This window comes from Sinocyclocheilus anshuiensis, unplaced genomic scaffold, assembly GCF_001515605.1.
Source record: "Sinocyclocheilus anshuiensis isolate Anshui unplaced genomic scaffold, SAMN03320099.WGS_v1.1 scaffold44, whole genome shotgun sequence".
Classification (NCBI taxonomy): Eukaryota; Metazoa; Chordata; class Actinopteri; order Cypriniformes; family Cyprinidae; genus Sinocyclocheilus; species Sinocyclocheilus anshuiensis.
Genome location: NW_015555746.1, coordinates 795,840 through 812,576, shown reverse-complemented (window position 1 = coordinate 812,576; position 16,737 = coordinate 795,840). Strand labels below are relative to the sequence as shown.

Below are 16,737 nucleotides of genomic sequence, written 5' to 3'. Positions count from 1 at the left end.
TCAGTTTAATTTATTTGACAAAGTGATTCTGTGCATTTTAACAGCAACAATCCAACAAATAAATAAAATAAGTTAACCTCAGTCAGTCTTTGGATGCACTGTAATTAACAAAGAAAAAACATTACAAAATAAATGATTGAAATCCAAACAAATCATACAGATTGTCCAAGTTTTACATGCTTCTTTTCAAGAACATCTGAGAGGAAGTAAGTGTAGGAAACATCCTGGCAGAGATGGAAGCTGACTAGATGTTACATAGGTTAAAACGTAATCATTTTTTGTTAATAGTTATAATTAAACTAACCTGTAGTCCATTGACAGAATTAGTCAATACAGTGTCCCTGCAGATAACTTTCCTCAAGTGTTCGGTGATTTAGATGTCAGTGTAAATGTCACTTCAGTAGAAAGCGATTACATTTTTTTCCACACTCTTTGGCTAGTACACACTACATCCTCCAGCAATTGTGAAGTTTGCTTTTACACCGACAGTGGTTTATTTGCTGCAAGTCAAAACATGTACAGGGAAGAGCTACACATCTCGTATGCACTTCTATTTACTATCACTGCATTAACAATTAGCTGCGGTGTGTACAGCCTTTGGAAGGTACAGTAGAGTGTCATTCTGTATGTAAACAGAGCTGTCGAATATGGCTGCATTCCCATGAAAACATAAATAATAATGCCTTCAAATATCTACATTAGTAACAGTAGCATTGTCTTTCACAATTGCATAAATCTCAGGCTGCTTATCCCTGAATCCAACCCAACAAAAGTTCCAGCTCCAACACTGGGACCACTGGAGGTTGAGTAAAGCTCATTCAGGTCTGAAAATGAGGACATTTTGGTAGGGCTACATTTCTACAGTGTGCAATTGCATGTATTTCGGAAAGAGCAAACCAAATATACAGTACAAAGGACGAGTGTATTTTTGTGTTTGTTGGTACGAGGTCAGTGCTTCAGGGTGTATGAGTGATGCAGAGGCAATGAACTGTGTGTCTGGATGTGTGTGTGAAAGAGGAAGTGAATGACTATTTATAGATTGTAACACAGAAGTGAATGTGTATATATGTGCATTGTTGTACCTGGATTTATGTATGTATTTATAGGTCTTGGTGTCTTTCTATGTGCTGGTCTGAGTTCAGTTCTGAAATGAGTTCTTCTTGCTCTTGTGTCTCTTGTTGTTGAGAAACAAACTGTTGGTAGCGTGCCTGCCGCTGGTAGTCTGGATCGACATTGATCCAATTATTGGCAACCCACTTAGTCCCTCGTGTCACCACACAACCACCATGAAGAGAATACTCGTCCTGTTCACCAACCCAACCTACAGAGGGCATTTTCTAGATCACAGTCACTTCTCACAGTGGGGTCAATCAAAAAGTGTGAGACTACAGTAAAATTACATTTCAAGAAATTTAAGACCAAATGTAACTCCACAAGATGCTCTCTGGATCCTTCTTAAATCATGCTGTAGATGGATTTATAGACTTTGGACAAAGTTGTGGAGTTACCAGCTTGAATGCTGCTATCATTAAAGAAAATGGGAACTGAGACATTCTGAAATTAGATTTTTTCACTTAAGATGTGGTAATAATTCAATTTGTAATGGAAAGAAAAGTTAAATTAGAAAAGTCGTGCTTCTGTACTCTGCTGTATCTATAGTACTAAATGTTTGTTATTTATCACAAATTCATAATTCAGTTAAGCTGAGTAACACTTTTCAGAAACATTTTTATATCACAGCATGACGTTTTCTTGTATCAAACAATGATTAGGTAGATAGCATTTATGGATTTATATTACAATACCATTATGTTTCACATAACTTTATTCCAAAACAGTGTTATTTTAGTATTACTTGTATACTATTTTAATATTTATTCATATTTTGAATTAGCTTTCATTTTTGTAATTTAAGTTTTTGTAATTTTTATGTGCTTTTGTCATTTTTTATTAACTAATTATTAAATATTTCTATATAACTTGTTTTTATAGTTTTAGAACTTCGGCTTATTTCGAATTTTTGTCTATTTTTCAAGTTTCTTCCCTAATATTAATATTTTAATTCGGCTTCACTTCAATTACTGAAAATGATTTTAACAATAAAACAATGTATTACAAAATAGCCGATAAGTTATATCAATTACCTCTACCATCGGAGAGATAGTTGTACCAGAAAACTGCCGTCCCCTTAATGGGCTTCACTCTCAGGTTGCCTTTATCACAATGTTTCCTGGTGTCCAACAGATCCACATCATTCTGTATCAGTGACTGGGAAACACACGGATACATGCACCCAATTATCGTCTGTCGCATGTCCTTAAAATTGTGCAAAATTATTGCATTTGAGTCACAAATACACATGTAAAGATGCTTTATTCAATAGGACACACCGCTTCTTCGTAAGTCCTATTATCTGCCACTGGAAAGGTGGTCTCCCCCCCTTCTTCTACATTATTAAGGTAAAACAGAACTGTGATATACCTGCAAAAAAAAAAAAAACTACTTAGGGGGAGAAAATGAACCAAATTTTGCCTGAAATTTATATTACGGCATCACAGTATGGTAAGGGGCGTAACATTTCCGTCACACGTTTGAGGTATTCAGCCAATCACAATGCACTGAATAGCTGGCCAATCACAACACACCTTGCTTTTCAGAAAACGATGAGCTTTGTAAAAATCGACGCGTTTCAGAAAGGCGGGGCATAGAGGAGAAACAATAATGTACAGTATGTGGAAAATAATGTGTTTTTTGAAACTTAAACCGCATAAACACATTTCATTACACCAAATACACAAAATAATGTTCTTTTTAGCAACATCATATGACCCCTTTAACATTACATGATATAAACAATATCACACTCATAATCATGCTGTTGTTGTATATACATTTTTGTTTGTGTGACATTGCTTATATATTATTTAATTTAATCTTAATCTCTTTGTCTTACCTGCAGGACGTCTGGAATGGGGAGGTGGTATTGGCAGCGAGGCGAGTGTGTGTGCAGGCTGTTTCAGGGTACACTGGCCCACTGTCATGATGAGCGTGGTAATGGCCACCCTGCTCATAACGCACCACTTGTAGAGGTTCACTTAACTCCACCAGTGAGGATGGTAGTCGTGTTAAACGAGTGACTCTTGAAAGACAGGAGATATAGCATTAATACAAACCGAGAAGGATGGATGGGAGGAGATACAGGAAGAAAGCACATAAGTGGATTTTGAAAAGCTGTATGTCAGCACACTTGATATGTGAACAACAGGAGAGCAAATTAGGAAATTGGTGGACACCTTTTGCGGAGGTCTTGAAGAACCTGATGTGCTCCCTGACCCTGGTAGAGCCAGGTGTGTCTGCTGTTCCTCACCAGCTGGCTCCTCTCCACCCCACGCTGTAGCAGAAATCGCTGAAAGGCATCACTTTTCAGATGCCTAAACTCCTCTAAATTTAAGAGACCTGCGTCAAAAGAGACATATATACTCAAAACATACATATGGGCACTCAAATATAGCAAGTATTGGTGATCTATGATCTTTGAATCTTTTAAGTGTCCTCTTATGTGATATCTACAGTTAAGCTGCAACGTTCAAATAAGAGCTCCAGCTTCGGTCTTTACCATTTCCATCCTGATCAACCTTTAGGCCATCATAGATTTCCTTAAGGTTCTCAGAAGTTAACCAGATTCCATCTCTCACTCGAGAGTGTGTCAATATCTACACCAGAAAATACGGCAATCAAGTTACAGATTACACATAAAGTAAATGAACAAACTCAAACAGAGATAAACACAAGATATAGCCACACATTACATTTTCTCAGCCTTGCCAAACTGCAAAACCAAGGCTTAACAGACATTGACGTCTGCCAACAGACCTCATGTGGTTGCAGCTGGCCATCTTGGTTGAGGTCAAGGAAATTGAAGATTTCCTCAGGACTGAGGTTGAGCTGCTGATTAAGCTCCTCTTGACCTTCAGGGACCATAACCTGACTCTCCATCAAACCCTTCAGCTGAGCCAGATGCACAACTACACCACACTCCTCCTCTGACAGAAACTGAGGGATCTCTGCAGCAAACGCACACAGTCAGAATTATGTTTCATGCAGATGAAGGAATCAACAAACACAAAAACACAACAAACAATGCATCCCTCAACAAGGAACTTAAGTTTTCATTTCAACAGATCACCCAAAAATAGAAATGACCTCAAAGATACCCGTTTATGATTTTCATTCATGTTTGCGCTTACTGGGAATAATGAATTAAACATTTTTATTAATGAAATTAGGGCTGCACAATTAATCAAATTTCTAATCGCGATTACAATTATGGATGCCACAATTACATAATCGTTCAAAGCGGCAATTAATCGTTCAAAGTCCACTTATGTTATTCTGCGTGCTTAAGATGCGTTTTTTTATTTCTACATGTTATCTTAAGGGTTTTTCCCATTATTTGAATTTTAGTTTTAGTATAACATTATAATACCATTCATATTTTTATTTTTTTATAATTTAAAGAAGAACCCAATCTGATGTATAGTTGACATTTGAGGCTTAATACTATAGAAAAGCACTAAAGGTTTTTCAGTTATAGTGTTTTCAGCTTGTTTATTTTCATATAAAAATACGGCATGCAGTTGCATCAAACAATAATATAAACATCATTCAATGTAAATTGTGATAATCGTAATTAATAATCGCAATTACAATTTCAAGGGAATAATCGACAATTATGATTTTTGTCATAATCGCGCAGCCCTAAATGAAATCAGTGCATTTTTGTGGATGTAAATTGTTACATTGAATTGTTTCACACAGGGGCGAAGGAACAGTCTGAAAATAGAACATTATAAGCTTTATTAAGGTTCTTTCACACCAAGAAAAATAACTATATAAGCATCCACACCAATGGTATGATATACTGTACATTTAGTTTATTATAAGCATGCACTTGCAGTTAAGCCGTCTGCTGTTTTAAATGCTCAAGCTCTTTTCTATTCTGATTGGCCATCAATGTTTATGTAGTTCATCAGCTGGAAAAATCAATCTGCAAAAGATTCCATTCCAAAGATAAAGTTTCTTTCTGCTGTTATTGTTATACCTGTGGTGTGGACGTCACTATTCTCTTAGAATTAAAATGATAGTTAAAGCTTTACAGTTATCTAGTTAAGAGTAACTATGGATAAATATTACTATTGCTCTATTAAAAAAAAAACTATGGACCATCTGCTAAATATCACCTTTCATGAAAAGAAAATCATACAGGTTATGAACAACATGAATGACGTTTTTATTTTTTGGGTGAACTATTCCTTTCCAGCAACATGTCTTTACCAAACAGAAGGGGCTTTAGACTGAGTGTCTTCATCTCATGGACTTTCCCTGGCACCAGTGACACTTTTTGGACATGGCCCACCTAAAAATTAAAAAGACTTTGTAGTTTTTGGAAGACCAAAGAACATGACAGTACTCACAGAGCTCCAAACCATCTTATACTCTTTACCCGTATTCCTTCAATGCGAGGAAGATGCATATTTCGAGGGAAGCCCGAGTCTGCAGGGGTCTGCGGATTAGACGCTCCGGTATCTTTATGACTGTTGTCTCTGCTTGTAAAATCGCGGTTTGCCGTTATCGCGTTAGAGCCGTTATTATAATGAACATAGAGCAGAAGTGCAATGACATTGATTATATAAACGTGGAAAAAAACCATCACCACCATGAAGTAGGAGCGAGAACACACGCTGCTCTTCTGCAGAGAGACGCGCTGACGGGGCAGAGATCGCGTTGGCGGTGATGATGATGATGGTGATGCAGCGGTGTCATCCTCCTCAATATTGTCCTGGGGTTCCATCATTTCGACAGACGAGACTTTTATTGATCTGTTTAAAATACACTATTTAAATCTGTTTTCAAAAGAATATTATGACACGAGCCATCGCTGGTATTTGACCCGCATTAAAACAGACGTCACCCAGAAGAGGAAGTTAGCTGACTGGCTAACCTGCTAAAAAGGCTACTTTTGTAACAAGCTTATTAACTAACGTTACACGAACAGATAGCAAAATATGCTCGATAACACCCGCGCACCTAACACTTGCGTATAAAGACATTTTATTTAGTCAGTAATAGCGTACCTCCGGCTTGTGGTAGCATCACACTCTCTGGCTTACTCGGCACTTCCAGTTGTCAACATTCACTCTCTTGTTTACATCGAAACGCGTGATTATAGCAACTGCGCAGCTTCTTGTCTCCTGCGAGCGGCTACGCCGACGCACCATTTTGAAATTAATTCTCTTCAAAATCCTTGTAAATGAGTCTTTTATTGTATGCTTATAATGATTAGAATTTATCTGCCAGCTTCCTTAGTTGTGCATCTCGAAGTGAACGTGCAGCTGACTGGACTTTCGAGGGACGCCATTCCCCTGACCTGACATCTGCTGCATCTCCAATGCACCGCTCCTCTCCCGCGGTGGCGACGTCCGATTTTCTAATGAGCCGTTCTTTGGAATCGAATCTTTTAAGGAGTCGATTGAACAGGTACACGGACCACAACTGATCTGGGCTGCGTTTCCCAACAGCATCGTAAGCCTTGGTCGTCCTTTTGATGCTTTAGGAAACGCAGCCCAGAACGATCCGTTGATGAGTCGGACTGAACGATGGACGATTTGTAACCAATGAGTTAGCTAGTATAAAACATTTGGAGTGAACAGTGGTTTTGATTAATAAGGTGAAAAGAAAATTAGTCGAATAGCAGAATGTTACAAAATACTGGAAATATGTTTACAAATTGATTGTGTGGCAGTTTTATTAACACGCATAAAAACTTGACTCAACAAGTATACACTGCACAAAAACCAAGTAATGTAAATTAATTATTTAGTAGCAATAATATGTTCACCGTTTACGTCACGGGACTACGTGACGTCCATCGCGAATCGGTTTTTTGAACCTGTTCTTTCTTTGAAATGAAGTACTCAAAAGAACCGACTCGAGGGAATGTTTGTACTGCAGCTTAGAGCGAGAAGTAGCGCATAGCAACCCCTAGTGGTCATAGATATCGTATCTAGAGGAGAGATTGAATAAAATAAGGAGTTCAATTAAAAAAAAAAAATGTTTATTGATAAGGGTTCCCTACAAAGTGTGTTTCTTTTCTAATATTTGGTGCAGCCTTTTAAAGTCTTTTTGAGAGAATTCTGTCGATGTGGCTTGTGGATTATGTGAATCATTTGCTGGATGCTAATGTGGGTTTTAAGGTAAGTAATGGCTAACTTAACTCTGTCATCGTTTTGCAGGTATTAAACAACTGTTTTTCTCAGTAGGTATTTCTACAGAAGGATTATACGTCTTTCAGTAAATGTTTCCATTTAGCATAAGGTTGGGATGTGCTATGACCAAGGTATTTGTATCTATAGATCTGGACTGCCTCAAAAATACATTTTGTTGGAATCATGTAGGACTAGCATGTTTTTATTTATTTTTTTAATCAGATGAATGCACACATGGATATGGATGTAACCAGTTATGTTTTAAATACCATATACACTCTTAAAAATAAAGGTGCTTCACGATGCCATATGTGACCGAGTGGATAATAAGGATGGTGTACGGGGTGGGGCATAGGTATTTATTTCGCAAAGGTTGGCAGGTTGCGTAATTTCCCGACGTTTTATCCTTTCCATCTCCTTCCGGTGTTGTGACACTGAAGCGCTATAGCGAGGTATGAGCATGGCACATGCTGTAAGAGCTTGTATAAGGACGTTTTTGTTTTTGTTATGGTTTATTCTATGTTAATTGCAGAGAGATAACCCCCTGATGCAAGAGTGTGAGCGCGTTGACTGTGTGTAATATTATGCAAGTTCCGGACGCCGAGCCGTATCACGCAGGGTTTCTATTCCACTCTATTATGCAGCGTTTCTAGTCTACTTTTGGATTACGGCAGAGGTATGTGTTTGCGTTAGATGGTTAGGTTTGTTATAGTGATCATATTTATGTATAATTATTGAGTGATGTAAAGGATTGCTGAGTGGTTACAACAGGTTGTGGGTCTCTGGCCCAGTGACTTCTTTTTCTTCCCGCAGGCTTGGTTGATCTTGCATACAGGAATTGTGGGTTACAATTTTAATATTTGACTTGGGAGTCTAGACATCTTAAAATTGAGTTTATCTCTTTTTAGATGGTTATAAATGTGAAGTTAATCGCTTACTCAGAGCTTTCAGTACTGATTGTTAATAAAAGTGTTGTCCTTGAAGGTCACGTCTCTGTTCTTCATCTGAATGGTTCTTTGTGGAACCAAAAATGGTTCTTCTATGGCATCGCTTGAAGAACCTTTTGAAGCACCTTTATTTTTAAGAGTGTAGGCTATACAAATGTAACCAAGAAAAACAAAACACAAAGACACCTCAGATGAACAGCTTTTTTTTTTATTAGTTACTGGTTTTTGTGGACATGTTACAAAGATTTCACATTATATTAGTTCTTGTTTCTCTGCACTCTCTTTTCAAAAGGTTCATTCCTTGGCCTCTTTACCCTGTAAACAAATGAAAATAATCAAATAATAAAGTGAAGCATTATCGAAATGAGCACAATACTGTACTTTTTAATAATGTTTAATATTGTAGATTTTGTTTACAAGGTTTAGCCTATGCATGCACATTTTTTGTATGGATAACAAATTGCTTGAGCACAAATAAAGAACTAAATAAAAGTGTGTTATTTACCCTCCCGAATTCACGGCTTTTAGCTCTCAGCTTGTTGACCTGGGACTCAGCAATGTCAGCTCTCTCCTGGGCTTCCTCCAGCTCATGCTGCACCTTTCTGAACCGGGTCAGGTGACTGTTGGCCTGTTCCTCCTGTCAATGAAATAACACTTGTTTAGGGTCATCATATCCAGAATATTGTTGCACACCACTCATCAAACTTTAAAATTACTCATCTTCACTCTGTCTCTTGTAGGCCTTGACTTTCAGTTGAAGTTTGTCCACAAGGTCTTGCAGTCTGATAATATTCTTATCTTCTTCAGTCTGCATCAGAAAAATGTAATGCCTTAATTAGACCATCTATCATACCTACATACATATTTTTGTTTGATGAAGTACCTGATAAGTCAGTTCCTTCACTCTTCTTTCATATTTGCGGACACCTTTCACCGCTTCAGCACTGCGTCTCTGCTCCGCTTCAACTTCGCCCTCCAGCTCACGAACCTGAAACACGGATTATAATTGATGTTATTCCTGACTTTATGCTTGTGATAAAATATGTGAATATATATTCCATGCGTATATTCCACAAAGCCATTTGCACCACGCTCTTTCGTCACTTAATACTTTATTTTGATGCGTCAATCTGTTTAATTACTTCGTATATGAAACCATGATTCGCATTCACAAAAATAGTCTTCTTTTAACCTTTTATTTTACATGTATCACCAGCAGGACAAAACACAAACATTTCAGCTCAAGGCCTTCTTCAGTGCGTTGAATAATTCAGTCCCTCCACCCTGTTTTTAAAACATTAATTATACTTATGTCATCATTCATCTGCAAAATTAGCCAATGTTAAGTCTCTAAAAATTTCATGTACTATGTGTATAGCCACATACCCTAGCTTCCAGTTTCCATTCTTTCCACCCTTCAAGGCCAGACTCTCAGCCTCATCGAGACGGTGCTGCAGGTCTTTGACTGTAACTTCCAGGTTCTTCTTCATCCTCTCAAGATGAGCACTTGTATCCTGCTCTTTCTTCAGCTCTTCTGCCATCATGGCGGCCTGCAATAATGTTTTACTCAGAATTCAGTTTCTTTGGTTAATAAAAATGTGCAAATCAGTAGTTGACAGTTTTTACTCACATCAGTTACTGCTTTCTTTGCCTTCTCTTCAGCATTGCGTGCTTCCTGGACTACATCTTCCATCTCACCTTGAATCTGAATAAGATCTGCTTCCAATTTCTTCTTGGGGTTAATAATACTAATATTCTAATATATACTATATACTATATTATATAATATAACTATATTACTAATATAACTAATATTTATTTCTATTGTTACTTGGTTGTAAACTTCTCAACTTACTTTTCCGCACAGCGTTTTGACAGTGGCTTTGCCACCCTCTCTGCTGGCTAGCACCCCTTTGAGGCACATCTCCTGTTGGTCTGTCACAAGGTATGCTGTCTTGGCATCAAACGGTGTGTTCTGAGCCTCAATTCTCTCCCTTTCTGGCTTCCGGAGGTAAATGGCCGCCGGGCCAAAACACTCCATTTCTGCATCCCCACTCATGGCGCCACTTCACTGGACAAATAGACCAAACATCAATAACATTAAGGATATTGATCATTGAAATAGTAAGTGGTAATACAAAACATTACTGCATATAATATAAATGATGAATATTGTTTCATGAGGTCATAGCCTAATAGATTTTTACCTCCTTTTGCCTCCAGTCAGTAGAAGTTGGACAAATGATGTGAGAAATCTATAAAAAAAGACATTCCTTCATTAAGCACATTTATGATGAATTTTATTTATGCACACAGAATAAATGTAACAAACTTGATCAATCTTTTTGCATGCAGACTAACTCATTTTCAGTTTGACTCACCTACTTGAAGTCAGCCCCAGTCAATAGCTTCACACTCGACTTCTTGTTTTATAGAGCACAATGTGTTCAGTCAGCAAAACTCTCTCTCTCTATTTGGTGTTTGGACTGCCCTCAATTCCGCATCTCTCTCTGGAATATTATTTTTATCTGATGATAAATCTAAAGTGATTTTGGACAGAGTATTGCAGTTTGGTTCCAATATTTCCACATTTTCAAAACAGTCCGGAGGGTTGCATATCAAAGACGTATTGAAGCTTTAAACATTGCGAACATGCATATTTAAATTTTTTTTAATGAAAATTATAGAAAACTCATGTAACAATAACATTAGAATCATGTGAGAACCTTGATGCTCTATAATAAAATGTATCCACTCTATTAAAATATATAGCACTGCAGTGGTGTCAATCGTGTCAATTCAATCTTAACAATGTTCCTTGGCGCTGTGGGACTTCTCTTTAGCTGAGGGGGAGCCTGCAAATGTCACATGTATACTGTTGCAAATTCCTTCCAAACATACATTTGATAAAAGACATGAAATTTCAATTTTGAAATGAGATGCATGAACAATTGAGCACACAGTCAGGATGTAAAAGTGACCATAAGCTGCTAATGTATTGATTTCATTTCTTCATCTCAGATATGGCTTTGGGGTATGAAATTCGAGGCAAATGAGCATTTGCATTTTCCCATCAAGTGTTTGAACACAATAGTTATTACACTTATGTGATCTGAATATAATTATTTGACTTTTTTTTTTTTAAAGGTCTGTATTTTTATGGTGAAACAAGGGCATTTTCATCACTGCCAGCTTTATTTCTTAACCCATCTCTTGTGGTTGTCAAAGAACTGCATGCCATTTCAACATGAGATCAAATGATTTATACCAATTCCACTCAGTTTCCTTGGGATGGGAAACAAGATAGGGGCTCTGTAAAAGGGGAAAGTGCTGTAAAAATTCTCAAGGTTACCCACAACGGTGAGCTCATCTCAATAAAAAGGGATAAATGATATTTCATATTATCGTCTTATAAGGATTAAGTACAAATATAGATACACTCAAGCAGCTGCCCTTCAAAAACAACACAATATACAACAGCCTGAAGGGAGAACAGATAGGTGAGTACTTTATTTTTTATTATCTCATTTTAATTATAAAAAGGAGGGAAAAGTTGTGAAAACATGAGATTGCTATAAATTCTTTGCTATACTACAAAAAGAGAAAACATAAAACTAAATGACAGTACTTAAAAAGTATTGCCAACTCTGCTTCAAAATATTAGTCAAATGATAATCTGTATTATATACATTAATAAAGATTTCGTATTCTCCCAAAGTCTGTGCTATAAATAAATAATATTCACTTTTAAATAAATTTAAAATAAATCTAAATTAAAAAAACTTTAATTATAATAACACCAATTTTTTAAAACCTTAATTAGAATACTAACATATGGTAGTTTTTACAAATCATGCGACACAGAAGAAAGGTCTGACCTCCATTGTAGGGACAAACAACTAAAAATAAAAAACTTCTCCCTTCTGTCTATATAGATTACATTGTATCTACTATTTGAATATCTTGTGATGATATGAAATGTCTTCTTTCCCAAATATCATGATGGTGCTGCATATCAAATTATTGCAAATACAGGGTGCTGCATATCAAATAGTTACTGACCATTCTCAAGCTCTTCAAATATGGGCTATCACTGTATTGTACATACTTTAACATTCAAAATGTACAGAAGCTAAACTTACCACAACCAAGACCTGTCATTCCCACAATAAACAACACAATACAAGCAATAAAAGGGATTTATTTAGAATTATCATCATTATTTTGGCATGACTGATATGGTTTGTAAGATCAATGTGCACCAGCGTGAGGTTTTTTTAATATCAAATCTAAACATGAAAAATGGTCATTTGAACACAGTATACATATCTATAAAAAAACACTGACAAAACAAACTGTTTAAATTATTGGACACGGAACATTTTTCCTTTGTGCTCATGAGTATCAATGAGGTTTCATTTATATAAACCCACCCTGATTTTAAGGTTTGTTAGAAAGGCAGAGGTAAAATGAGTCCATCCTTTTTAACATGTACAGTACATTCTCATTAATATTAATGAGCACGAGGGAAAGCTGAGGCATATTCAGAATATTGCAACGTTGTGAGCGCTTTACTACTACTAAATAATAACAAAGGGATTATTTGGGATAAGATGAAGAGAGACAGAATACACAACTGGAATCGCAGAGTGTGAAGAAACAAAATACTTTTAAAACAAAATTAGGCCATTAGCAAAAGTTAAAAAAGAGATAGAGGGGCAAAAAAGTCAAACAAAGAATAAAACAGAACAACAAAAGAAGTACCGTGCCTGTCTGTGAAAACCATTACTTTGCTCTCGAGTTACAATACTGCAATACTCTGAATTCATTCCTGTGACAGACGGCACCCTCTGGATCCAGCTGTTCCACCTTTGCTGGAGGTCCAGGAAACAAATCGCACCTTAACTACTTCCTCACTGGCCCCACAGCTCTCCATCGTTTTTTTCCGGTGGCGACCAAGGTGACACAGGTATTGCAGCCAGCAGAAGGTGTACTGAAAATTTCCTAAAACTGTTGAGCACGAACAGAATATAGAGTAAGAGGTTGTTGGTGTGACAGTGACATTTTCTTTCTATGAAATCATACTACAGAGACACTCACATTTTTGAGGAACTCCTCTGCAACTATGCGAGCCCTGGCGTTGACAGACAGTTTCATCTCACTGACTTCCTTATCAATCTCCTCCATAAAATGGATGACAAAGTCCACTAACTTATGCTTGTACATTTGTTCTGTGTGGAAGTTAGTAATGAGGAAACTGATGTCATATCCCTGACAAAAGAAATGAGGGTTATTCGCTGTTAAAATATCATATTTCACAAGACCTGAAGATTTCTGTTAGCAAGAAATCAAAATGCACTAAAAATAGAACGTTCCTCCGCTCTCCCTCACCTCCACTGCTTTTCTTCGCAGGATGAAGAAGTTCTCAGCTCTCATCATCATGAAGCGCATGAACTTGTGACACAGGATCTTTTCAATCTCATCAGCCTTCAATGGACAAGTTGAGGCGCATCATCCAATCACAGACCATTAAAGACAGAAACAAACCATCAGACTGGATTCTTAGCTTGTTCTATTGAAACATAAATCACATACTGCTGGCTAACCGCCGTGGTTCTCAACCTTTGTGACCTAAAGGGCCCACAATCACCATCACAATATTCGAAGGACCCCTCCACCAATAAAGGCTAAGATATTCTTGGTATTTCTGCTGTAATTATAAGATAACTGCTTGTTTTCCAATTTTGATATTAAACTAATCAAAAACAGATCCATCTTGATTGTTTGTGGGGGTTTTTATTATTATACTTTAGCGCATTTTAATATATATTAATAATAATTTATTCATTTAAATCCTGCGGCCCTCTTGGAAGTTTGCGGAGGCCCCTAAGTAGGGCCCTGGTTGAGAACCACTGGCTTACAGTGTTCAGTGGACAGCATGTGTTGATATTAATGAGTCAGATTGAAACCAACCTCCCTCACTTGTCTCCTCTCCACCACAATACTTCTCTTTTTGTATTATTAGTAGCATTTTCTGTATTCAGTCTATAACAACATTTCAAAACCCATCTCAGAAAGGATAGCAAGAGTGAGTTTAGGGTAAAACAACGAGTGTGCTTACCTGTTTGACAGCAATGCTGACTCGCACAGAGTTGATGGAACCTTCTATTAGAACCTTCTCTTTATCATTCCTACTGATCACAACAGGCTGAAGCAACAGCTCCTTACTGCTCCTGTTGAGACGATTAGACAAACACAGTAAAGAATACACAAACACACTGGCATTCTGCATACTATGCAGTATAAATAAGCTTAGTGTCTATTGCTGTATGCACCACAAATGGTTATAAAACGGCATGCTGAATCACGATCAAGTGGCCTAAAATCTGCCGCAATACCATAAACATGAAATCAGGTTTCAGTTCAATAAATATAAATAACTGACATACTATCATTCTAACAGATACATTCCATTTTACAGATACAGATACAAATGCAAGGGTCAGCATTATTTTTTTTTATACTACTATAGAATTTATTATTATTTTGATTGGCTTTTATTTCTACATCTTCAGTTTTAATCATTTTTAATAATTACATTTTAATAATTAATAAGTTTGAATTAATTTAACTATTAATTTTGTTATGCAAGTGTTAGTTTTTGTTTTACTAATTTTATACTGTCAGTGTCAAGGCAACATTTCTCATTTTCATTTAAATTTGAAGCTTTTCATTTAATATTTACATGTTATTTATGCTTTATCTAATGAAAAAAGTTTTTGCAAACAACAACAACACTAACAGGGGTCTCATTATGTCATTGGACCTTGGAATAATCACCAGGAGTAAACCAAAAACTTAATATTAAACTAAACCCCAGATGCGCACGAGTAAAACATTAGAAATTCTCATATGTCCACTATTTCTTTAAAAGCTGAAATGAAAGTTTGAACAATATACTGAAATGGCAGGTTTGACTGTATACTGCGCTTGTACTTTCTTTCAAACTATCTATGGCCAAATCATATTGCAAACATTTTAAAACATTCATGTTAAGTTTGAACCAGTCAGATGTGTGCATGTAGGCTACTGACCTATCATGCAACTTTTACACACAGATAAAACACACATGCGAACACAGTCACACACACTTACCGGACTTCAACCTCTGGTTTGTTGTGTCTTTCAACCACCTGTGAGGAGAAGTTTTCCAGACAGAGAGCTGCCTGCAGTGTAGCCCGCACCGCATTCAGGTACGGACGCAGAGTCGCTGTCTGACGAAACAAAAACTAAATCAGTACTCAGGATGATGAACCATATCTGCAATCTTACAGCAAGCAAGCACTCAGCAAACGGCTCACAACTTCCACTCTATGTGTTTCACACACGCCTGAACCTGCAGGGGAATTTTTGGGAGTCCTACACAAGCCCTCCAAAGAAAAGAAAAACTACCCTGTACACATTAAGAGCCTCAGTCAACATGCAAACATCATTAATCTCTTCATAGACTGCACTTGTCTGAAGCTCGACACTTCCTGAACTTAAATTCAAGACATAGAGGAAGTGCAAACCTGCATGTAAGATAATGCATTTTTAAAACACTGACCTTGTTTAGCATTATGTGGGCTGTCTGAAATTCAGAAATAGCTCACTGCATAGAACTAGACTCTACAACAGACAGTTGCCTGTACACATAATTTTCATAACTAAAGCAAGTTAATTTGTACTGAATAGCTGATAACACCTGAGAAATGTTGTACACTCATCTGTGTTGTGCGTAACCAAACAGCAAATAACACAGAAGTAACCAGCAACCATCTCGACAGAATGTGCACTTATACACTCGTTTATTTAAAGGTGTAACAATACTGAAGGACAAGATTTGTAGCACAACACTAGTATATTTAATAATAAAGGGCTGTCTGTTAATTATTTTCTGTCCATCGATTAATGCACAATATGAAATGAGGTCAATTTGAGTTGTCTTGCCCATAATACACAAACCCTGGATTACAAAGCGCTGCCAGTGTTAATACACACTGAACTGTCAAATCAGTATCAGTCAACTCGCGACTGGGGAATATGGGTGGGGATGTTGGCTAACGTTAGTGATTTAGCACTACGCGCCGACTGAGCAACTCCACACCAACGCAGAAACAAACACCTGGAGTCAGACTTTTGCGTCACAACAGTATTATCATTCATGTAATAATGATTATATAAACAAAACACAATTTGTATTTTTCCCGAAGTGCTGAAAGGCAATCCTACCATTTCTGTGTACCCGCTGGAGCAGAAGACGGAAGTGCTACAAACACCGGGCGACTTCCGCGAGAAACGCCATTCATCGGAAGATACCAACTTTTCACCAAGTAGGGGGCGACGACTGTATAATTCTAACGGAATTTTATTTTCCTGCCGTTTCTAGTCGAAAAATATATTGATAGTGAAATGGGCTAACATGCCTGTATTAAGTGCTTAATTCGCTGACAATATTGCTTACTGTAGACTTTACTTTTGTGACA

General features: G+C 37.1%; 2 protein-coding genes and 1 pseudogene across 2 annotated transcripts; all 3 read right to left on the bottom strand.

The window, feature by feature from the left end:
* Positions 1-3: 3 nt before the first annotated feature.
* LOC107673589 (transmembrane prolyl 4-hydroxylase-like) lies at positions 4-6,472 on the bottom strand. Its single transcript, XM_016467224.1, has 10 exons — positions 6,135-6,472; positions 5,504-5,879; positions 5,335-5,416; positions 3,874-4,064; positions 3,617-3,713; positions 3,294-3,456; positions 2,954-3,139; positions 2,391-2,481; positions 2,145-2,268; positions 4-1,321 (listed from the first exon to the last, which is right to left on the bottom strand). The coding sequence occupies exons 2-10, from the start codon at positions 5,852-5,854 to the stop codon at positions 1,101-1,103; spliced, it is 1,506 nt and encodes a 501-aa protein (XP_016322710.1). The 5' UTR covers positions 5,855-5,879; positions 6,135-6,472; the 3' UTR covers positions 4-1,100.
* Positions 6,473-8,444: 1,972 nt separating this feature from the next.
* Positions 8,445-10,643, bottom strand: LOC107673561 (myosin heavy chain, fast skeletal muscle-like; annotated as a pseudogene).
* Positions 10,644-12,395: 1,752 nt separating this feature from the next.
* LOC107673563 (actin-related protein 2/3 complex subunit 4-like) lies at positions 12,396-16,634 on the bottom strand. The gene is made up of 6 exons (XM_016467191.1): positions 16,484-16,634; positions 15,368-15,486; positions 14,334-14,445; positions 13,604-13,699; positions 13,313-13,483; positions 12,396-13,222 (listed from the first exon to the last, which is right to left on the bottom strand). Exons 1-6 carry the CDS (start codon positions 16,484-16,486, stop codon positions 13,217-13,219), a joined length of 507 nt encoding a protein of 168 aa, XP_016322677.1. The 5' UTR covers positions 16,487-16,634; the 3' UTR covers positions 12,396-13,216.
* Between the last annotated feature and the right edge of the window lie 103 nt (positions 16,635-16,737).